This window comes from Pelophylax lessonae (assembly GCF_965119305.1).
Source record: "Pelophylax lessonae genome assembly, chromosome: 2".
NCBI lineage: Eukaryota > Metazoa > Chordata > Amphibia > Anura > Ranidae > Pelophylax > Pelophylax lessonae.
The window spans coordinates 96,087,555-96,112,033 of record NC_138769.1 but is presented as its reverse complement, the minus strand read 5'-3'; the positions used below and the strand labels follow the sequence as shown (position 1 = coordinate 96,112,033).

The following is a 24,479-nucleotide window of genomic DNA, read 5'->3' as shown; positions in this document are numbered from 1 at the left end:
CATGGGGCAGGTGTATCATTCACTAATAAGTTAGCTGCAAAAGTGTTTTTAAAAGAACACTATCCCATGGAATACATGCATACAGCCATGCCAAACCCAAATTAAACAATGGAATGAACTGAGAGTAACTAAAGTGGAAGTTTTAAAAAAATAAGTCAAAAGCCAGGCCTGTTTGAAAAAGACTGCCTTTTGGACAATACTTTCTTTTTCAGTGCTTTCCTATGCAGACTCGACATTCCAAGTCCAATGCTGCTCCAATTCTAGGTTGATTGACAGCCAGCTGCATTTACCTCACTTCCTAGGAGCCCCTGCTGTCATAAACCCAGATAGCAAGCAATTGAGCTGCAAGTTTGAAAATGACTTGCTAAGCTATTGCTAGACTTGCCAAGCTTTACAAGTTTGTTGCACATTTGCAGCAAGTCTGCATTGCATGATTCCAGATCAATTATCTATGTAAACATTCTGCAGGTCTGCTGCAAGTTCTGGTTAAGTAATTTTGTGTAATAGTCTTCCCACCACAGGGGTCACTGTGGCTGAATTTTAAAAAGTGTCAACTAGAACTTGTGCTTCAAGTGCTCTGCAAGTGTACTTACCAGTAAAAATGTGCAGCAAGTTAACAAGACTTACAATTTAACACTGCCACAAATATGTGGCAAGGTATCCTCGCAATCTTGGAACACACCCCAGGTTGTGCACTACCGTTTTGGCATAATGTCAGCTCGGTTCTCTTAAATATTATTCATCCACTGTTGCTGAATAATGAGAATCCCAAGATGTCCAGGTTTGGGCAGAAGACTGCATGATTCAATTGGGTAGGGTAGGGAGCTCCAAACGTTCTAAGCAAAGTGCAGTTTACTGTCCTTCAGGCTTTAGGGGTGTCCCGGATTGTGGCCAGTAGGAGTAAAAAAAAATGGGTGTGCGGGATTGTGGCCAGTGGGAGTAAAAAAAAATGCCCTGCCATCTATGCCCTATCATTGGTTTTAATGCAAGAAATAGTCCCCTGTTGTTGGTATAAATTGGAAGAATTGTGCCCCATTGATGGTGTCAGTAGGGGGGAATGTTGCCCCATGATTGGTTTCATTTTGTGGAATAGTGCCCCAAGGGCCAGATAAAGGCAAGCAAAGGGCCACATTCGGTCCCCAGGCTGCAGTTCAGGGACCACTGGGGTAGAGCGACAGTCTTTTTAACAACTGATGAATAAAATATTTGGAGACGTAGTGGACTCTTCAAAGAAAGGTGAAAGTGTGCACACCTGATGAACTCAATGGCGTACTTAACCTCCCCAATCTCAAAATCAAGACTAACCACTTAGCATAGAAATTGAAACATCAAGCCTTCACACAGGAAGATTTGTAGATTTGCGTTAAAAGAGAAGTATGGGAATCCTATGTGTGTATATGTGTGTGTGTGTGTGTGTGTATATATATATATATATATATATATATATATATAATATACAGTAAAACCTTGGTTTGAGAGTAACTTGGTTTAGGAGCGCTTTGCAAGACAAGCAACATTTTCAAATAAATTTTGACTTGATATACAAGCGATGTCTTGATATACAAGTAGCCTCAGAAAAGAGTGGCGCCTCCAAGTGTAGCAATATGGTTAAATTTAACGAAGGTACAACATTTAGCAACTCACATGGTTGATGATTGGAACAGGCACATCTAAGTAAAGCTGTCCACATAGGACCATCCTCCGCACCGTCATCTACGTCATCCTTTCCATGCTGCCCCTCGCTTTCAGATCGCTTTACTGCAGAGTGGTCTTCCTGGTCAGGATTACAGACTAGCAGCTGGTGGTGCAGAAGATAGTCTATGTGGACAGCTTTACCCCGGATGCCAGCATACTTAGATGTGCCTGTTTTATTCATCAACCATGTGAGTTGCTAAATGTTGTACCTTCATTAAATGGAACCATATTGCTACACTTAGAGGCACCTCTCTTCTCTTTGATACCCTGTAGCTCCTGCAGGATTTTGCTTCCAATCCCCTTGTGGAAGCGCCTATTTGTGGATAGACATTTTATCGTTACACAACCTATCGCAATGCTATAATCTTTTTATAAGGACTATAAATTTAAGGATTTATGAATGAATGGTTGTGGAACGAATCATCTGAGTTTCCATTATTTCTTATGGGGAAATTTGCTTTGATAGAAGAGTGCTTTGGATTACAAGCATGCTTCCAGAACGAATTCTGCTCGCAAACCAAGGTTTTACTGTATATATATATATATATATCTCAATTATTTTTTTTAAATCCTACTTAATCCTTATTCTAACACTGAGAGCTGAGCGATCAAGCACCGCCAAACACTTGGCGGTGCTTGAACAGAGAGCTGGTAACTGTCAGCCAGCAGCTCTCTGCCCTGCCCCTCCTGGCTTCAGCCAGCTCTCTGTTCTGCACTCCTGTGATCCGTTTTCAGCAAACTGCACTCCTGAGATCCATAAGAGAAGTACAGCCAAACAAGCTTTTGGGGAAGTAAGGCATATCTAATGCAGAGCAGGTAGCCAAACCCCCATTTCTCTTTCGTTCATCGACAGACACAGCGCTCCATGAATCATAACTACTGGGTTATATTACCTCCTCCAGCAGTAGGACTAGGCAGAACAAATAACACCTGGCTACGCCCATGGGCCGTCCTCCGCTTAGGGTGTAACCCCCCTCGCTGCTCAGTGATCAGTTTTAATCTGTCTAGTCAGGAGTAAGGACCTAGGCTCCTGGCTGGGATCTCTGGTCCTAGCAACTTTGTTCTCCTTCCTTTACACCTTTTTTTTTTTCTCTTGGGAGATCAACAATAAACTGCCGGGCTGGGCGACGGGCTGTATAATCTAGATCCAGTGGTCCCCTCCCAACCAAGCCAGCGCTACGCGCTAGGTTGGCTGTGACATAGCCTCAGGGACAGAGGCTGGCCCGTGAGTTAAACCTCTGGCAGGGTCGTATACAAACGGGCTTGGGTCTGAGTCACAGCAGTCTCTTGGCCGATAGCTCCCCTACTTCAGTGGCGAGGATTCTGTCTGGAGCATTACCCCACGCGGGTAGCCTCCAGGGACGGTCGGACCTGCCTGCAGGTTCCCTCCTCCCATCCTTAAAAATCCCTCAGTGAGCTGGGCTTCCCCCACTCCCTTTCCCCCTGTCTGGACCTGGAATCTGGTGGGGGTCCCAGGGCAGAGGATGCAGCAGAGACCTCTGGGATCTCCCCCGCTATCCCCACTCTGTAACAGTCCTGGGATAGTGTGTCCTGCCCTGGTAGTCTGGAGGGATCCCAGTGTTGGAGACTCCTAGGTGCATGCCCCACTGTTTGCAGTGTGGGTATAGTGCAGGGGGGTACTACTGCAGAGATTGGTGCAGAGTGCGCAGCAGAGTCTCCCCTAACGTGTGTCCTACCTTCAGGAGGGGTTGCCCTCTGCATAGGGCACAGGAAAGATTCTGGCAGCATGTTGTAGCTAATGGCGGCCATTTTCCCTTTAGTCTTGGCTGGTCTCCGGTTGGCAGCAATGTTTGTATAGCCCGATGAAGTCACTGGGGCCATTTTCCCTTAGGCTGGTCTCCATCTGGCGGCCATGATTGTGTAGCCCGATGATGTCATGGGGGCCATTTTGCCTTAGTCTGGGAGATGCTGGAGACGACCGAAGCCTCGTGGGGATGTTGAAGCTCCTCCTCCTCCTCAGTTTCCTCTTCCTGTGCCCGTGACATATGAACAGGGATGGTGTCCATGGTGATGCTGGTTCCAAATTCTCAGCGCTCCTCTGATCGGTAGGGTGAGTCCTTGGGGGTTACCTCTCTCTGTCTCTGCTGATGTGCTTGGTGCCAAAAGATAATTTTTGTACTGCAAGGTCTTCCTTTCCTTATGGAGCCTTATGCGGATTTAATTCCTGCAAAGGTTCAGGTGATGTCTGAACTACGTAAGGTCCCCCCTATCCCTGTCCAGGGAATTGATTTACCTAGGTCTGATTCTAATTCGGACCAGGGTGGACCTTCCTCTGCACAAACTTCAGGAACCACAGGCCATGATTCACTGGCTGTTGTCACACAGATAGTTCTCTCTCCCATTTTGCAAACAGGTTCTGAGTCTTGTGGTATCCACCTTCAAGACACTTCTCTGGTTCCTCTGGCAGACACCGCAGGCATCCAAGGCCCACAGTAAGGCCAGTATCATCCTCGGCTCAGGCTTCTTCCACAATTCCTGCAAAGAATCAAGGGCAAGGATCTTTCCAATCAGTCTGGTGGCCATTAATGTCCCTTGGGGGCTTCCTCTCAGAGAAGACCAGTTGTCCCAAGGGCTGATCTACCATCCTGCCTTACATTCACTGGTTTTAATGGCTTAGCTATTGAAAGCTAGGTACTGAGGGATAGATGTCTGTCTGGCTCAGTGATCCCTACTATGGTAAAGATGGGGAAGTCGTCTTCCAGCAAGATATACCATTGTACGTGGAAAGTATACATTTCTTGGTGTGTGTTGATTGGCGCTCAGCCTTAATCCTTTTCTGTAGCTCAGATCTTAACCTTTCTTTAACAGGGCGTTGATCAGAAGTTGGCCTTGAGTACCATCAAGGGCCAGGTGTCTGCCCTGGCAATTTTCTTTCAGTGACCCCTAGCCTCGCACTCTATAGTTCGTACCTTCATTCAGGGGGTTCGACATTTGGCTCCACCTGTACGGTCTCTTTTGCCGCCATGGGATTTAAATTTAGTACTTTCGGTTCTCCAGAAACCTCCATTTGAGAATATTCGGGAGATTCCCTTGCCTACGTTATCCCAGAAGGTGGCATTCTTGGTGGCTTTTACCTTGGCCCACAGGATATCAGAATTGATGGCATTATCCTGTCGCAGTCCCTATTTAGTGGTCCATAGGGATGAAGTGGTTCTTCATCCCTATCCATCATTCCTGTCCAATGTTGTCTCTGACTTCCATTTGAATAAGGACATTGTGTTGCCTTCCTTGTGTCCCAAGCCGGCTCATCCCAAGGAGTTTGCTTTGGTCGTCGGTGCATACCTTGACAAAATTCTATAAGGTAGATACTTTGGCACCTGTGGATGCTTCTTTTGGCCCTAAAGTTTTGTAGGCTGCTGTTCAAGAGCCTTCCTGAGGGTTGTTTTCCTTTTTAAACTTTTATTTTTCAGACTGGGCTCCTGTGACCCGGTTAAGGCTCCTGTGTCCTGGTTAAGTGCTCTTATGTTTAGCCTTGGGTATTTTCCCCAACCCTCATTTTCCTTTTTGGTACTGCTTTTGGACGTCCCAGTAGTTATGATTTATGGAGTGCTGGGTCTGTCGATGAACGAAGAAAAAAAAAAGGGGATTTTTGGTACTTTCAGCAAAATCCATTTCTCTGAGTTTGACAGGCACAGCACCCTGATACTTCTAATAACGCTTGCTACTAAACTGATTACCTAGAGCAGAGAGGGGGGTTGTATACCAGCTGAGGACGTCCCATGGGTGTTGCCAGGTGTTTAGTTTTGCCTAGTCCTACCCTTAGAAGAAGCAAAAGAACCCAGTAGTTATGATTTATGGAGCGCTGTGTCAGTCAATGGACTCAGAGAAATGGATATTACGGTAAGTACAAAAATCACATTCTTTTTATTAAATGGTAAAACGTGGCTGTTCAATGTACATAACAAAAAAACAAAATTCTACACACACAATTATTATTATTTTTTTTTTTAAATATTCACACTTATTGGATAAATCGTTTAGTAAGGAAATTCTATGAAGCTTGTAAGGGAGATAGAAAATATAGTTTGTCCTTTTAGTGATAATGAAATTTGGTAGAAATTGGTAGTATTATGTTGAATGACTCGGTGCCCAAAGAGCTTTCGACTTTTTGCCCCAAGCCTCCACAAATGGCATGGAACCTCTTTATCTTGTAATAAATTCCTGTCTCTCTCAAGGTCATCCTAGACAGCTGGGTGACCACCCCCACCCCTTAATATATGGCCAACCTTGGAAGAAGCTGACCAATTTCCTTCTGAAGTTAAAAAAACCTGTACTCTATGCCATGCTCTGCTTTCAGGAGTCTGGTCATGTTCTGTGTCCTGCACCTTGTATTCACCTTCCTAGGAGTAGATCTTGTTTATCTCTGTAAGTCTATCAAAGCTCTGTTCTACAAAACGGCTCATCAGCTTGGCCAAACTTGTTAAACCAGATAAATAAACACTTGAAAACTTGGACAATATGTGGCAGCTGCAGCAGCAGTCTCTCACGTGGGTTACTGGCTCTGTTTGGTAACTAACAAAGACTCCCAAGAGAAGGCCGGGTGTGAAGACGAACAAATGTAGCGTAATAAACCCATGGAAACCAAGGCTATGCATAAGCGATCTTCTTCCTACTGCGGAGAAATGCATTATGTATTATCGATTCCTACTTTTATTCTGTGATTTGAATAGACTTTGGTTGCTTTTAACTGGCTCTTTTCATATCTACATGAGATGGTTTAACCCCCACCTACGGATGTGATGAGCAATAACAAAGTCTTGCATTAAATACTTTTTGAAATTAATATATTCAAGGGAGATTGACTGGACTGAACTATCGTAGGTGCTCTTCAATGCAGCATTGAAATGCTAATTAGTTTAACAGCTTAGTCATAAGTGGAACCATGTAGAAATGTCTAAAGTCCTTTTTTTTTTTTTTTATTAACTTTCACAGACATTTAGATATAAAAAGAATGATTTCTTATGTTGTATCATAGATATTAACATTTAATATATAAGGGGACAAAATGGTAGTTTTTGAACTCTGCTGTCCATGGCATTAAAGTAGAACTATAGGCAAAACTTTTTTTTTTTTAATTTTGGCCAGAGTGAGGAGTTATAACCTTGGTAAGGTTTATTTTTGCCATCTGTGTCCCATTGGGGAGCTTTCCCTTCACTTATCTGCAAACTAAGGGAGTCTCTTGGGGACCCCCCAGGTCACCAAAACAAGTGTCTCCATTGGAAGATTTCCCCCCTGTCACATTTCTGGGGACAATCCAAATTTTGGGATTTTCGTTTACTTTCAATGCTAATGGTAAACTGGACAAATAGAGAGGGTGATACTCCCAAACGGGGACAAAGACAGACCACAATTAAAAATTGACAAGTGGTTCTAATCCATCTCCCTTCTATCCAAAGAAAAGTTTTGCCTTTAGTTGTACTTTAAAGCTAAATTAAAGCTGGCCATGTACTGTTTGAATTTTGTCTGGTTCCTGATGAACTGAATTGAAAACTGAAGGAGTTGGGTGGAAAATTGTCAGGCAAATTTGGGCATCAAATATCAGCTTCATCCAATCAGATGCAGCCGGTGTTCAGGTTTTCGGACAGTTTCTGGCAGCAGCTGTTGGAATACGATAACCCACCTGTGGGACTTGTTCATCTGTTCTGTATAGTTGTGAAAGAAGCAATCTATTAGTGTATGGCCAGCTTAACAATCTTAAAGCAGAGCTACACCCAAAAGGGGATGTTCCACTTTAAGCACTCCTCCCCGCTCCCATGCCACAACTTTTTTGGTGGGGGAGCAAGTACCTAGTTATGACAGGTACCTGTCCCCACTTCCGCTCAGACCGCCTAGGTGATCCAAGCGTTGGTGCACCTCTCCCCCTCCCTCCCTGCAATCTTCAATCGTCACAAGTCCCAGAAGATTGCCCAACCATCGAGGAGGCACAGCGCGACTCGTGCATCTGCAGTGCGCACCCGGCTGTGAAGCCGCAAGGTGTCACAGCCGGGTGCCCACACTTGTAATGCTGGCCCGAGGAGATGGAGTGAACCAAAGGTTCTGGTGACCACATAGCTGGATCGTGGGACAGGTGAGTGTGTGCTTATTAAAGGTCAGCAGCTGCATTTTTTGTAGCTGCTGACTTTTAAGATGCACAAAAATGACTGGAACTCCGCTTTACCTCTCCAGGTTTGGTTTTAAGAGTCCAAAGGTGGCCACAGACAGCAAATTTCAGTCTTTCAATTTAATTTCAACTGCTCTCCATCCACTAGGAATAAAAAAAAAAAATAATCAAATAATTCCTAGAAACTGTCAATTTGATCAACAGAATTTGGTCAATTGTGGATACAGTCAATACAGTTTATTGGAAGGCAGAATAAAAAAGACAGCAATATCTTGTATGTATGATTTTTCTTTTTTTTTTTTTTTCCACTGGGTTTCGATCAGAGCAGCTTCAATTTCATCATCCTTGCTTACATTTTTTGTCTTTGATTGCTTTGCAATTTTATCAGAAAATGAAAATGATAGTTTGATTTCGCCATCAAATGGCTACATGTATGGTCAGTATTGGGTCTTTGTAACGGTAGATGCTGTATTGCCACAAGTATGAACATGACTGTAGGAATAAAGATGTCAATTGCTCATGGGCCCTCTGAGATTTGAAGGCCCATTTTTACTATATGTGGGCTGCAAAGCTGCTAGGTCTGCTCCTACTATCATATAGACCTACTGCTTACTTCTAAGGTAGGCAAAAGAGTTCTTCAAGCTACTGTGACCATGCTTGGATATCAAGTTTTTTTGGACAATGAGCACCAGCTACACTTTGTCTGACCCAGCACTGCTGCCTGTTTCTCCCATCTTCTCTTGGCCCTGATTTGGCAGAAAATAAGGTGTAGCAGGTTTTCCAGGCCTTTGGCCTGATGTGGGTCTGCCATCAGTACCGGTTACCCCTCCAGCCCTTGTGAGCTGCGGCCCTGGGTGTAAGCACTTAGACATTGACAACTCTGGCATCTTTGTTGTGGTGTTTTATTGGAGTTAAGGGGATGAGAGAAGGGAATGAGTGGAATACTCCTTTTAGGCTCCACTAGATACAATTGTGGGACATTTCTGGAAAAAATGCTGGTTAGTGCTGTCTTGACGCTAGCCAACGCTTCCGGACGATTGAACACTGTGTAATTACTGAAACTGTGCTGGATCCTCGACTTTAATCCAGAAGATCCAGGACTGTAGAACTGCTTGACTTGTAACACTGCAATAGCTCAGAGTCACTGAATGGCTTCCTCTAGCACTGCACTTGGCTGAGAATTCTCCTTGCAAGTTCCTGTACTGCTGCAACTCTCAACTGGCGCACTTCACACTGTGCACTAACGCTTCAGGGCCCAAACCACAGGTGCCCCCTTTACACTTTAATCTCTTCAGGGTACACTGACTATGTACCCCCTCTTTCACTTCAGGGTCCTCAACCTAGGTACCCCCTTTCACCACTAGCTGGCACTGGATCCCCGAACCTCTTCCGGAGTGGTCCCCTCTAACTTCAGGCAGACCACCAGGGGCAATCCTCAGTACTCATGACCTGTGTAGGCTTTCCTGGGACTGGACACCTCTCCGCAGGTTCTCGGCACACCGGATCCCCTCAGCTTAGCTCAGCACTCTCTGGATCTTCAGGCAGCACCCCGAGATCCTCCTCCTCAGACAGGAAGAGAGACAGCCGTTCTCTCCCACCTGGGACTCTGCTCCCGCCAAAGACATCATGTCATGCGCCACCCCTAAACTTATACCCACTCACAGAATCCTTTGCAGCATAATCTGCCTTCTGGGGTAGTTACAAGCCTGGATGTGTCCCCTGATTGGGTTTCCTCCACCGCCCTATGAGAAGCCTCTCACAGGTGCCAGTGGGGAGACTCTACCTTCAGCAGGCACACCTGGAAACCATGACACCCTGACTAATGAATCACAGCCCTGCTGGTAGGCAGACAAGGCCCACTATACCTTTACCTAGCACGCAGTTTTTTTTTTTTTTCTTTTTTTTGCTGCTAGACCCTTGTAGTCCTTATTATGGACTCTGAAAAAGTTTTGGATATTACAAAGGCTACTCTTCATCTGGTCTGTCTATATACCTATCCTGAATCAATCTTTGTACTTGAATGGGAAGGGGTCAAATATTGTTCTTGGGGATAGACTCTGTCCACTGCTTGGCTGGTGGATCTGACTTGCTTTTGTTGGATTGGGAAGGAAATAAGCCTGATTTGTCTTACCTGGGCCTTCTGCCTGGATCAAAGGGTTCTCCTTTTTTCCTTCCAGGATCTTAGTCCCAATGTAGTTGTAGAGGTCGATTCCTGAGCCCCTGACTAGTAAGCCCTGTCTCCCTCCTTTTCCTCTTGGGAGGTTTTGTTCCCTACTGTCCAGGAGCAGCACAACATTCAATTTATCCTGACCAGATGGCCATTGGGTCAGCAGTCAACCTCCTAATAAAAATAAGCCTGATTTGTCTTGCCTGGGCCTTCTAGCTGGATCAAAGGGTTCTCTTTTTTTTCCTTCCAGGATCTTAGTCCCAATGTAGTTGTAGGGGTGGACTCCTGAACCCCTGGCTAGTAAGCCCTGTCTTCCTCCTTTTCCTCTTGGGAGGTTTTGCGAGGGGCCTATGGTGTTATAGGGACTTGGACTGCTTAGAGTCTGGTGCCTTGTGGCATGTGGCCTGAGCTTCGATTTTGTATAGTGATGTCACTTCCAGGGGCCTCGGATGACATGCTTCTGGCAGTGGTGGGACTAGGCCAGTGAGTCCAGGACAGTATGCGGGGTCACTGCTACCATTCAGAATGGAGGCACAGTATGAATGCGGCGCTGACCACCGCATTCAAGTCAGGGTTTGCAATGGTGAGTCCTTCCCTGTGGGCTTTGGTGATTGGAGCTGCGATATCACTTCACAAAAATGTCAGCTGAGAGGATATAGTATGGCAGGTAGCATTCGATAAACTTGTGCCTGTCCCTGATGAGGTATTATATTGTAGGGAAATCACTATTTTTTAAATACAAGTCACTTGTGCAGAGTAGATAGACAACTCCCGCTGTAAAACTGTAAAAGTTCTTAATTTCGGAATCCACATCCATAACCTTAAAATATAAAGTTTGTTTTCTAGTACAGGTATAGCTGCTCTCTAGATATGGTATAGTTGTCAGTACCCATATCTCTGCTCTCCAAATTTGTTATAATTTACAGGATTTGCATTGCTACTCTCTAGATAGATGTTGTATTTTCCAGAAGTGACATTGCTTCTGCTGAAATACATTTCCATCTACAAGCTATATTTTATAGGAAGCACATCACTGTCCTTCCATTAAAATTACATTTCAGAGACCTGACATTGCTGGTCTCCAAATATAAGTGTAGTTTATAGGAGTGACAACTGTTCAGCCTATATAAATTTGAATCTAGAAAGCTACATCTCCGCAATGAAGCCACCTTCTGAAAACATAGAAGAATTCTTATTTTCTGTAGTCAGGAACAGTATGCGTCCATCACCCAGGCTACATTATTGCCTTGAATGCTTTAATTTCTTATAGACAAGACTGTTACATTCAATCTTCAGAATATTCTCTGTTAGTGAGCACACAAATTCACAGCAACGATGAAAGAATGCAATAACGGATATCCAGAGAATCTGCGTGTTAATGATGTTATCCATCGGCACGCAGAGTTACAAGGAGCCTCTGACACGAGAGATGGAAAATAACCTGGAAATGTGTGAAGTATCTCAAGAAAATCTGCTTGTATCACAAAGCGACTCCAGTCCCACAATACAATTCTAAGCTTCATCTTTGTCACATGTCTAATGTAGAAAGTCCATTACCAAAAATGCATAGTTTTATTTTTGTAAACGTTGCAAGCTTAAGGACCCGTTCTAATAGGAGCGACACAAGTCGCTCCGACTTAGAAAAAGGGTCCTGTACTACTTTGGGGCAACCTGGGAGCGACTTGCATAGACTTCCATTATGTGAAGTCCCTGCACTGTTCACCGCGACTTCACAGGTCGCCCCTCAAAGTCGGATCGCGCCAGTCTGAATGGGCTGTTAGCCAGCCATACACTGATTGAAATTCGGCCGGTTCAGCAGGGAATGGAGAAATTCTGATACATGTATGGGCAGGCTAGTTGTACACAAATCAATCTATTTATCAATTTGTGTGTGACTATCCTGTCAGGTTTTTCCTGAATGATCAGTGCTACCGGCTATAGCTAGCAACACTGATCTTAGTAATCCGATGTTGGAAGGCTCTCCGCTTTCAGAATACAATACCACAGTGGGAAGGATTCCCTAATCCACCTCAAATATGTGGATTAGGGAATAGGATCTTTTTTTTTTTTTTTTTTTTCATTTAACCCGCTGATTGAACGGCAAAAAAAGATCAATGTATGCCCTGAGGCACTAAGGCTGATTTTAATAAAGACGTTAAGAATCTTCACTCAAAATATTTGGATGAATACTTAAATTTTCCAATCATGAAATTTTACATAGTTACATAGTAGGTGAGGTTGAATAAAGACAAGTTCAACCTGTGTGTAGGTGTGTGTGGCCGTAATCATCTCGCATACCCCTGAATGTTCTGATTTCTTGAGATGTACATCTAAGAGTCTTTTTGAAAGCCACCATACTTCCCGCAGAACCACCTCTTGTGGTAGAGGGTTCCACAATCTTGTAGCCCTAACAGTAAAGAGCCCCCCTCGTTGCCTGAGGTTAAAACGCTTCTCCTCTAATCGCATTGTATGCCCTCTAAATGAAATGAATATTCCTGCTCATCCATGCAGATACTTTTGATATGATTGGACTATTGAAGTGTTTTAAATGATATTTTTTAAGTGATGAATGAGAACTTTGATAAATCGGTCCAAATGTTACCTTTGCCATGCAAGGAAATTGTCTCTTCAAAGGCCCACACACTCTGACCCCTATAGTCAGCTTGCCAGAGGTCCTTTGCAGCTCCTTCCGCCTCCACTGCTGGTGACAATACCAGCATTACAAAATAATTGCCTTCTTCCCCTCTGCCAGTTTTTGGGTCCAGCAACCAAGCGCTGTTTAACGTCTCCATTGTCACATTGCCCTATATTTGCAAGGGGCTAGTGTCAAGTGGAACTCCAGCCACTTTAGCGTTTAAACCTCAGGTTTTAATTGCTATGTCTATGTCCCCTGGGTAGACTACCCTGATTTCTGCCCTATAGACACTGAAGACAGAGGAAAGTGCTTCAAAATGAATTTTTAATAGTGGTCACCAGGTGAGGGGCACTCATTGGGAACTTTTCCCCTTGCCTCTGTTTCCGTGTTCCACTGCAACATTTTGTTTTTTTTAACTTTCTATCCTTATGAAAATCTATCCTTATGAAAAGCTGTGGTCAGGAATGAAAGTGAGGCTGTCCCCAACGGGACATCCCAACTCTTCCCTACTGTACTCAAAACCTAAAGCAGACCAAGAAGCCAAAGTGTTTTTTTTTTTTTTTTTTTTTTTTTATTGAATCTAATCTAGTCTAGTCATGAAATTTAGAATATTCAGCATTCCCAAAGATGCCACTAGAAGTTATCCTATCCTTGTAGCGGCATGTGGAGGCCAGGGGGCGACCGCTAATGAATATTTTTTTTTCTTTAACTTTAATGCCACGTCATATTTTTAGGTAGGGGCCTTGATTTATAAAGTTTCATATAAGCTTTACCATGTTAGTGTATCTACAAAAGTCATTATTTTTAGATCTACAGGTAATTCTGCCATGAAGGTCCTTGTTTGGGAACTTCCTGTTTTAGGGTAACCAGGTGCATCTTCTAGTCTTCTAGGTGCATGGTCCTCTTATCACACGGGCTTCCAGTGGAGACTACGAGTGGCCATTTCAACATACTGGAATGATCTACTACTGTTGTTAAAACCCACCCTCAGAAATGTCATGGAGCCATTGTTGAAGCATATGCATGTAGTTGAATGTGGTTGTAAAAAGGCTACAAGAAGGCAGCAACCCTTTGATGCAACAAAGGATAAAAGTAGTTACAAAATAAATTAAAAAATGTACATTTTGATCATACACATTGCTTTAACAAATTATAGATCATTCAGTTAATGTTTGTCTGCTTTTTGTTTCGAGTTCCTCTTTAATGGTAGTTAGTCTGACTTATCTTGTTGAAAGAAACCACTGTTGGACATAATTTGACTTGCCTGGTGAATAATTTCCCGTCCCAGTCAACCAATTGGAAATAGGTTCACTGGGAATTCCTGGTACGGTAGACTTGTGATTGTTGGAAAAACAGCCACTGTTGCAGTGTTAATTTCGTCGACTAAAACCGACTCAAACGTTTCCGTCGACTAAATTAACACAATTTTAGTCGACTAAAATAAGACTAAAACTAAAACAATTCAGATGACTAAAATACGACTAAAACTAAAATGGCATTTTAGTCAAAAGACTATAACTAAAACTAAATCGAAATTTGCTGCCAAAATTAACACTGGTGCATGCTCAAAGCTTAATACCATAAATAATAACATATTAGATTTTTCACTCCAGGACCAGCAGTAGTATATAATGAGTTTGGAAATTGTAGAAAAATGCTTAAATAATGCATTACAAATTACAATTGAACTTTTAAACCCATTCGATTATAGAGGACTAAAATGAGTTTTAGTCGACTAAAATGTAGGACGTTTTAGTCAACTAAAATGTAGGACGTTTTAGTCGACTAAAATGTAGGACTAAATAAGACTAAAACTTAAACACTTGCAGAAGACTAAAATGGGACTAAAACTAAAATGCCATTTTAGTCCTAAGACTAAGACTAAAACTAAATTGAAATTTGCTTCCAAAATTAACACTGCACTGTTGAAGATCTTTTCATGTCAGCAGTGAACTCTACACTCAGAATGTCAAACTTTTTGTTCTACACTCAAACTTTGTAAGACATTCTGCTTTCCGGAGGACTAAAGCCCATCTGGAGAGTTTGACTGACAGAACAGGGGCATCCATTAGTGACCTTGAACATGCCGTGTTAGTTCAGGTCTCTGTGCAGTAAATAGTGAACCTTGCCAATGATTTAAGAGCTTGTGACATTGTCACCACAACTTGATCCATCCTGCAGATGCCTCTCCAGCACATATGGGGACAGTCTTATATAAACACTTAGCTGTAAACTGATTCTTAGGTATGTGGAGAATATACGCCTTCAACTGCAAATGACTTCATCAGTTTAAAAAAAACAAAAGGTGCAAAATGCACTGGCATATCCATTATAGATGAGCAAAAAGCAGAACACTCCTACAAAACAGAAACAGAACAGCTGGTGTGTAAATACAATAGGAAAACAGACCTGTTCACACAAATTTGACAATTAAAAAGTTTAAGACTGTTAAAGCTGAGCTCCAGGCACATATAAAATACACAAATGAATGCAGATCTGTATTTAATATTAAAATATTAAATGCATTTTTTTAAATGCAAGCACCTGAATCTGACCTAGTATCAGCCTTTTGCAGTCTCTGTACAGCAGGGCTTGATATGCGAGTGGAAGAAGCACTGCAAGGGGTCAATTAATTCATGTGCTGACAAGAAGCATGCCTATAGGAGAAGAGAGCGGAGTGACAGAGGGATGAGCTCATGGCTATGCTGCTTCTTCCTTCACTGTCCAGTCACAAGCTGGTGGTGATGACAGCCTGGGCTCAGAGCAAGTGGTATGAATGGTGCTGACCATTTTTCAACCTGAAAGACTAGGGACGTTTGGTGGTAGAAAAATAGTACTGCAGTACCAATTGAAGAGTAATATTGCAGCAAAAGCCAGTTCTGTCTTATGATAAATCATCTTTCATTGATGTTTTGGTGTAACCTTACAACACTTGTTGCACTCCATTTTCCCATTTCACCTTTAACCCATTCTGCGGAGGGTCCCAATTTTTTCAATTTTTTTTTTATTTTTTTATACCCATAATTTCTATACAACCCCCCCCCCCCCCCCCGGAACTCAAGACTCCTTTGTATTCCGGTATTGGCAGGACATGAGATGTCCATTGAGGGAAATCATTGTTGAGCTGAACTTCTGTTCAATGCCTGATAAAAATATGGTGTTCTTTATACAACAAAGTGTAACTTTTTTTTTTTTCTCTCCCATTTAGGATGTCAATACAGGTGGAGAGGGCAGCGAGTTCACGGACAGTGGTATCGATGCCACAACCACTGACACCGACTTCATGTCCAGACACTCAAATGCCACCACATCCAGCTACTCCCCCACCGCCAGCCGGGCCTTTATCGGCAGTGACAGTGGTAGCAGCTCTGGAGATGCTCTCCTCCAAGGAGTTTATGAGAATTTCCGGCGAGAACTGGAGATGAGCAGCGCCAGTAGAGAAAACTTGGAGGAAGCCAGTTCAGCTCTAAGTGATGAACAAAGCAGTGGCACTTTAAGCTCTCCTGGGCAGTCTGACATCCTCCGGACTGCGGCACAAGGGACTGTGCGAAAAGCTGGGGCGCTGGCCGTCAAGAACTTCCTTGTGCACAAGAAAAACAAGAAGGTGGAACTTGCCACCCGCAGGAAATGGAAACATTACTGGGTCTCTTTAAAAGGTTTGTGGCCTTTTAAACACAACTACTATCTTACTGGGTGTATCAAAATCTATAGCAAGAAGCAATTAAGGCACAACATCAAAAAATATAAAATTTCTCATGTTGGGGTAAAAGCAAACATCTAACCTGTTGGGGGGCTCTACAATTCCGCTTTATTATGGCAAGGGTACTTGGAGTAAATGTGATGATCCAACTGGCGATCACATGGTGTGAGGGAGATTATTCATCTTCTCTAATTGTCCTAGTGACCACTATAACCAGGACTGAAAGTAAGGGAAGATCTAACATTTCGATTTGTCACCAGAACAGGAATACAGGGAAACTTTTTTGTAATGGCGAAACTTGTTTGTCACAACTGTCTTAAAGGGGGCTTACCTCACTTTGGATAGATTTTCTTAAATTTCCCCATGTGTCTACAAGACAGGAACTGAAGGGAAATCTCTTACATGGGCCATTCCTTAGTCTTAAACCTAGAGCGCACTAGTAGTGTGTTTTTTGTTCAACTCAGTAGGGCTGAATGAAAAAAAAAAACTGACCGCTCAGGAGGAACCGTTGTACGAACATCTGATGTTAGTACAGTGATCTCCCCTGCTGTTCTTTTTTGTTCGGACAGGGGGATGCCCCCGAATGCCAGAATACTCCGATCAGTGCTCTAAGCCATTGGCTGAGCGCGCTGATTGGGAGCCGGTCGGCAGACCTTTTTCGGTCATGTCCCTTCGATAGAAGCCAGCTGAATGGTCCGCTTCTGTCGGACTGAGTGCAGTACACATGGGTCAAATGCCACCCGATATTCAGCCCATGTGTACTAGGCTTAACCCAGAGGTTCCCATAGTTGTTTGGGCTACCCTACCTTTTTAAGAAAAACAATTACTCAGAGCCTTTCTGGAAATCTACTTTCTTGAAGCGAGCAAACAGAAAACTGCAGTGACAAATTTGCATTCTGTTATGTATCTAAATTTCTACCTTCATCCTACATTAGGAGAAAGATGAAAGAAGATACACTTACCCAATCCTTTGCTCCCCTCCGCACAAGAACAGTCCCTGCAGCCTCCTGCACCCTCGCACTCCAGCTGTCTTGAGTCCTGACCTAATCCAGCCCAAAGCAGTGTGCATAGCCCTACTCTGGGCATAAAAATGTCAGGAACAGTCCATTGCTGGTCCATGGGGGGGGGGGGCAACGTTTTCCGGTGGAGCAGAGGTTCAGGTAAGTATAAGGGTTTCTCCTCTAGCACCTAATACTTGCATTGTGGGCGCAACCCTACTGCAAGGTATAATTTTTTTTTTCTGCCTGTAGGGCCTCTTTATTGCATTTGTTGATGCTTCTTTATCTGCTTGTAGTTTAGCTTTAAAATTTGACTGGGCTTTACTTTTAATAATGTATTTTCTGCGCTCTCCCAGTTGTTCTTCTTTGACCCTTGCAAGATAACATTGATGTGCATAAAGTTTCACAAGGGAAAGGTTTGATAAATTGATTGGGTTCCTCCCTGTTGGTGTGAGGGAGTTTGAGCAGCATTCATCACAACATACAGTCCTCGCCTTCCTCTTCTGGCTTCATCATTTTGATTAACACCCATATCTCTGTCTGGAAGTCGTGTGCAAAATACGGTTTGTCAGTTTTGGAATTCTAAAGCCACCAGAGAATCTTCTCAGGAACCCTGACCAAAAATGGACCTCAGCGACTGAACTTTATTGCCTTCTGAAGGTTTAGTGCTATAATACAATATACTGTAAAGGGCCATACACACTATCCAACTTTTGTGGTTAGATTTCCTTCAGATTTACCTTTTCTATGTAGTGCAAGGGCCTGCCAGATTGCATACAAATTGAAAGTGGTTAGGTTTGACCTCATATTATATGGTTTTGGTAAGTCTAAAGGAAAAAGTCTTCAGAAAATCTTATAGTGTGTATGGCCCATTAGTTTGTTTCTATGGCAGGCAATTCAAACTCCTAAGAGAATGGGGTCCTGACTTCTGTAGGAGATAGGAGCAATGAAAATGGCTAGCAGAGGGTTATTGATGGATGGGATTGGGAATATGTACTGCATTTTCGAACATCTCCGAAATAAGTAACCTTGGCACTCCAGCTGTGATGTAACTACAAATCCGATCATGTTAAAGAGTATTGCATTGTCTCATTGGACTTGTAGTTCCACAACAGTGCAGAGGTAGCCTACCCCTGCTCTAGATGGGCTCTAGATGGTGTTCCCAAAACACCCATTTACTAACAAGGCCATTTTAGCAGTAGGATTGTCTGATTGGCACATTTCTGGATAAAACACAATAAACGCTGAAGAGATCATTTCTGTTCCGTCTATGCATTGCATTACTTTTCACGTTTTTACCAAACTACCTTTTTAAAAACAAAAATCAGATTGTGTTTAACAAAAGGGTTTTCCATTTTTTTTAAAACAAAAAAGAGATAGGAAGTTACAAAATTAAAACGTATATATAAAAATTTGTTATGTTCTACGCTGGAATACACGTCAGTAAATTTCTAGGTGGTCCTTAGCCTGAAGCATTGATTTCTGTTATTTGGCATGATTTTGTGGATTAAAGCACTGGCGAGATGAGTGCGTTTCCTCTGGGATGATTACATAGTCCAAATGCAGTCATAAATTTGTACCTTTTGAATTGTCTGAGTGTATGGCGCTCTTACAGAGAAGAAATGTGGTTTTCATCAGCGAAATGCTTTTTGAAAAATCCTTTATACACAGTTGAGGATTCTTTTCATAGCAGAGTTTACAATCAAAGTTGGATGACAAGGTGTAAGAAATTGCAGCTATTCTGTTTCCTTTTAATGACTTTACTGCTGGCTGCAGGTTAGATACAGGAGGAGTACAATTTCCATTAGAAATCATTTTTTTGGGCACTTGTACCACAGCAGCAGGTTGACCTCTGGTCTCAGTTCATCTCCCACCATGCTAAAAATTCATGTACGCATTTCAGAAATGTATGTTAATCTTTCACAAGTCGCAACAGCATTTGTCATATGAACAGGAGACCGTTTTTTCATTCGTAGTTAGAACACTTTTTGAATTCCACCTACTGTATATTCTAGATCTGCATAATTTATTTTCTTTTAGCGGCATTGCAGATGCCCCCTCTGTGTATTGTTGATAAAATAATTAAACTCCATTGTACACTGGAAGCCCAAAGATGCACTATGTAGACAGAAAAGAGAAAAGGACCCACATTGGCATTGCACAGGCTTGCATATACGGTAATTAACATGGATTAATTTAAAGGTCTTTATTATAACCATATTTGTTAAAAGGTCTCTAGACAAAAAAGGAAAATCACAAATGGACTATAAAAAAAAACAATTAAAAACAAATTTCCCCCAATGGATAACCGTTACACAAACTACACCATTACTATAATAGCCTTTGAAATATTATATAGCAACCGCTGTAGAGTCTGTGTGAATCCTCCTGGATTAATATAATACAGGAGTTATACAGTGTGCCAATGGTTTGTGTGGGAATTTACATTAAAAAGCAACACAATACAATTCAATACAGTAGGGTTAGGAGGTCCCTCTTAAGAATTGGATCTGATGGGCTACCGCAAGTGCATAAAGCAATATAACCGTTTTCATGTAAATTCTTAAATGCAATACAAACACATCGAACGTCGGAAAAGTGATCCATAAAGCCAAGTTCCAGCAAAAGCAACAGAGGGTATCCCATCCTGAAAAGTCCTACCTGCTGAACAAAGTGTAGCCTATTATTTGTGTATGAATTGTGATCTTTTGGTAGATTATGGATCTAAACCTCAGCAGCAGCCTACTGTTGGTCAAACTTCACGTGACTTTTTCTCTTTTCACGTGGTTCAGAAATTAAAACCGAAAACACATATGAAGTAGAATCTTGAGTATCAATACATTTGACTAAGTTATGTTGATCCCCTTTTCCTTAAATCAAATTCTGTTTTGAAAAGAAGAGAGATAGTTTAGAGACCCTCTCAGTTATTTTATAGCAATCTGTGTTCCAATTTGAGATTTTCTTTACTGCCAGGACAGGAAGTAATGGGAAATCGCTTTAAAAACCACTTGAAGACACCAGGCCTATTCTGAAACTTTTAGTTTACAAGCATTGTTTTGCTAGAAAATTACTTGGAACCCCCAATCATTATATAATGTTTTTTAGAGAATAAAATGGTGTTCGCTGCAGTTTGTCACGTGGTATTTGCGCAGCGGTTTTTCAAACGCAATTATTTTGGTAAAAATACACTTTAAAGTAGGGTAAATTATATTTAGGTTTTAGATAGAATAGGGAAGGGTTAACACCCCATGTAACTTTTCTTTTACTGTCTGTACCCCTGTTCAGAAGATTTCACCTTTCTGTCCCTGTGACAGTTAAATTTTGAAAATTTTGAGTTGTCATGGAAACAAGGATTGGGATAAAGCTTCAGTGTAGACACCTTTTTCCCATACTATGGGTAGATTTCCTTTTGCTTCCTGTTGCCTCCCTTCGTTTGTGAGGTATGAGTCGAATGTACACTATATTGTCAAAAGTATTGGGACGCCTGCCTTTACACACAAACTTTAATGGCAGTGTTAGTCCGTAGGGTTCAATACTGAGTTGGCCCACCCTTTGCAGCTATAACCGCTTTAACTATTCTGGGAAGGCTGTCCACAAGGTTTAGGAGTGTGCTATTGGGTAATGTTTTGCTTTGTGCACTGGTCTTTGCATTGATACAATGTGCCTGCACCGGCCCCGCTCGTCACTTCCGGTGCGGCGCCGCACCGGAAGTGACGAGCGGGGCCGGTGCAGGGCATTCTGGGAGAAGAGGATGCAGAAGGATGCGCTGGCTTCAGCTGCCCATATCCGAGATGGCAACGCTGGAGAAGAAATTTTAAAGGTAAGTATTTCTTCTAAAAGGTAAGTGCGACCCGGGACAGTACAGAGGCTATCCATTGTGGAATGTACTAGCCCTGTCCCCTGTCCCGGGGGTGTTTTTTATTGAAAAAAAAATTTTGTGTCCGGAACTCCGCTTTAAGAACAAACCTACAGACCCTATCTTGTTTGTAACCCAGGGACTGCCTGTACTTGGGTAGCCAGAGCAGCAGACAGGTCCTATTTTGATGTTCGGTCCTCTTTAAAATAAAGCGTAGCACATTGTAAAAAAGAAAACCCTGTAGCTGAAAATAGGCAGATTGTCTTTCGTAATCTGGAAAGAAAATATTACAGCTTTAGCAGAGCATCCTCTAATAGCGAGGGAGTTCCACAGTCTTGTATAGCTGTGCACACAGCCAATTAATCCCTTCAGGGAAAGCCATGTTTATGTGTTTGTGTGTTGAGCTTGGATGAGCTCCTGGCACGCTGGATTAGTTCATGTTGGGTTTTCCCCCAAGTGACGAGTTGAATAGCAGTGATTCTAGGTTGTAAGGAAGCTCCTGTTGTTATCATTTAGGGGTTGACCTCAGACTTGGATAGCAATTTGTAAATGAAGGTTCTGCTGTTCAAAAACTGTGAGTCATGCTTGACCTCTTAGCCCTTTTGTATCTGTATCTGAAAGTGTCATTGTAGTCCATATCCGCTATGGAAATTACTAACCATATGAAACTGTCCATGTGCATTTTTTGGGATTTGGATTTCTTTTGTAGTGAGAGAAATTAATTGGATACATGTTGGAAAAGGTGTAAATGTCATGTTGATGACCGTTGTTCCAGTAAAAGGTTATAGCCATTCAAGCTGTTGGGAAACTATTAATGCCAGTTTACCCTGACTTTATTTTTTATTGCCAAAAGTTACCTAGTTAAGATCTGTTTTTGTCATTTCAGTGATCTAGAATGTACTAGTTTATAAATTCTGCTGACAGATTATAGATTTTAATTAATTTGGTTATACTTGTCACTGAAGAATGACATTACGGTTGAGGACTTCCTTTGCTGTGATCTTTCCCTGTTCTCATTCCACCACAAAGAACTGGTTGTTTCTATCTACCTTTTGTGCTTTTACGAATTCGTGCTCCACTTTTTTCATTTACCCCAGTTGAAAAAAAGTAGCAGATCCAGGAGGTGGGGAAGGAAACCTCTTTGTAATTATTGCAGTAGATGTGCATGGCAGGTTGAGTGTGTTAGTTTTGCTACTGAAGTCCATGAGAAATGTAGGAAAGGATTTGGTGATCTAAAGGCCCGTACACATAAGAAAATCGGAAGCAAAATTTTGTACGATGAACTATCTGCCAATTTTTCTTATCTTTAGTATAGTGCTTAGTATAGTGCTTTTGACAGCCAATTCCAACTTTTCGGACGACAAAAACTGAAGGTGCAGTCTATAAAATTTTTTTTATTTGTATGTGAACATAACGTTCGATTTTGTTTTAATTAGTACAGCTTTTGTCTGAAAAAAAAAAAATCAAGACTACGCATGTTCAGAACCGAAAGAATACATACAAAACAATTCAACATATTACGTGACTTATGAAGTTGTATTCTGTCGTATGAAAATTTTCATATGTTGAGTAACCTCTTCTCTTTCGATATGAGACTGGCATGTAACCAACAAATGAATGAATATTCATCCGATTGTCGGATTGTGTGTACGAGGCTTTAGTGTCCAACATCTTTACCCTGCACGGGCAGCCCAGGTAATGCATACAGCCTCTCATAGGCCTGAATGTCTGTGCGCTGCTGCACTCTGTATAAAGCAGTGCTATCTTAAAGACATGTCCTCAGACATGAACAAAACATATTCCTCTATAGTGGGTACTTGTTTCAATCTGGAGCATGAAGTATCATTTCTGTCTGCTGCCTCATTCCTCTGTTATCCATGAGTCACTTCTGATTAATTTTCCAGACTCAAATAGAAAAATGTTGACAGGGGAGGGCATAGCCTGTTGACAGCCTCCGCTCTGTTACTGTGAGCTGTGTGAAGGGGGGTGTGTCCCTTCCCTCCAATCAGCTCTCCTTACTGTAACTTCAGCTCTCTGCCCCCTGCTTTTTATAGCTGAGAGATCCTGGGGATGGGGAAAGGCACCAGGATTTACAGGCTTAGCGGTTTGTGTGCAAGAACCCTAAAGCCTAGTACACACTGAGATTATTGGGCGAATGATCTTGTGTATTTTTTTTTTTTTTGCTAGTCTTCATATCGAAAATGAATAGTTTACTGAAGTCCATCTGGTATTGTACAAGAAAAATTTTCATGTTTGTCCCTTCGGAAAAGTTCGGAACAAAAAAAGCTGTGTACCAGCAATCAGATTATCGTACAATCTCATCAAAAGTAGTATTTTTTTGTACGATATTCTGATTGTGTGTACGGGGCTTTACTGTCCAGAATCTTTCAAAACAAACGTCCCTATAAGTTTAAAGTGTTGACCATACACCTATAGATTTCTTTTTCTCAGCCTGCAGGCTGAACTAAAGAAATCCAAGAGATCACTCTATTTACATGGAATGACTCTGACTCTCCAATCACGGCTGTTTGTGTTTATCTGATTGGATGCAGCTGCTGTTCCCCTAAAAATGTTCTGCCCAGCTCCTTCAAGCAGAGTGGTGCCCAGAAGGTCACCCACTGATTGAATTTCGGGCAGTCCATTAGGAATGGCCAGCCTAACCTTTTTAAAGCTACATGATTTAGGAGCATATACTTTGGCAGCATGGAGATGTCTGGCGTACCTCCTTCCTGGTACCTGTCACTGACTCTCAGACTTTACCTGACTGTACAACTACTTCAGAAATGATCTGCTACAATCCGATCCAGGATCTCCCAAGATTTTATTTAAACATGGTAATACAGCTGTACTATAAAGTGGCTTGATGCCCTTTGCAGTGCGTGGCCTATTTTCAAGGCTATAATATGAATAAACCTTTAAAGCTCTGCTCCAGACAAAAATTACCTTTTATTTTTTTTATTTTTTTTCTCATCCCTCACACCCCCTCTAACCCATCATGTAGGCCTTTTTTCTGTCCGACCTGATGAAGAAAAATACTGTATACTTATCTACGTCCATGGTCTGGGTCCCTCACTGGAGCCGTTTTCGGCTGTGGGGACCGCTTATCCAGTTGTGAAAGTAATTCTTTACTGCCCTGTTTCCCTACTATTCCCTCGCAATGACTTCACTCCTCTTCTGGATCTTCAGAGGACCCATCACTTACAGTCAGAAAGTGTCCAACACACAGGCAGTGGACACCTGAAGAAGGACCCTCCTTGAAGCATCCAGACCCAAATGTCATGCGACTGTCGTTTTAGGTAGGGAAAAG

The 24,479-nt window shown here is 42.3% G+C and overlaps 1 protein-coding gene across 2 annotated transcripts in view; it reads left to right on the top strand.

The window, feature by feature from the left end:
• The window catches only part of TIAM1 (TIAM Rac1 associated GEF 1), a 588,418-nt gene that overhangs the window by 367,757 nt on the left and 196,182 nt on the right, over nucleotides 1–24,479 (top strand). For both annotated transcript variants that reach the window (XM_082245498.1, XM_082245499.1), the window contains one exon: nucleotides 15,827–16,274. In XM_082245498.1, coding sequence (XP_082101624.1) covers nucleotides 15,827–16,274 — 448 coding nt within the window. The remainder of the gene's footprint in view (nucleotides 1–15,826; nucleotides 16,275–24,479) is intronic.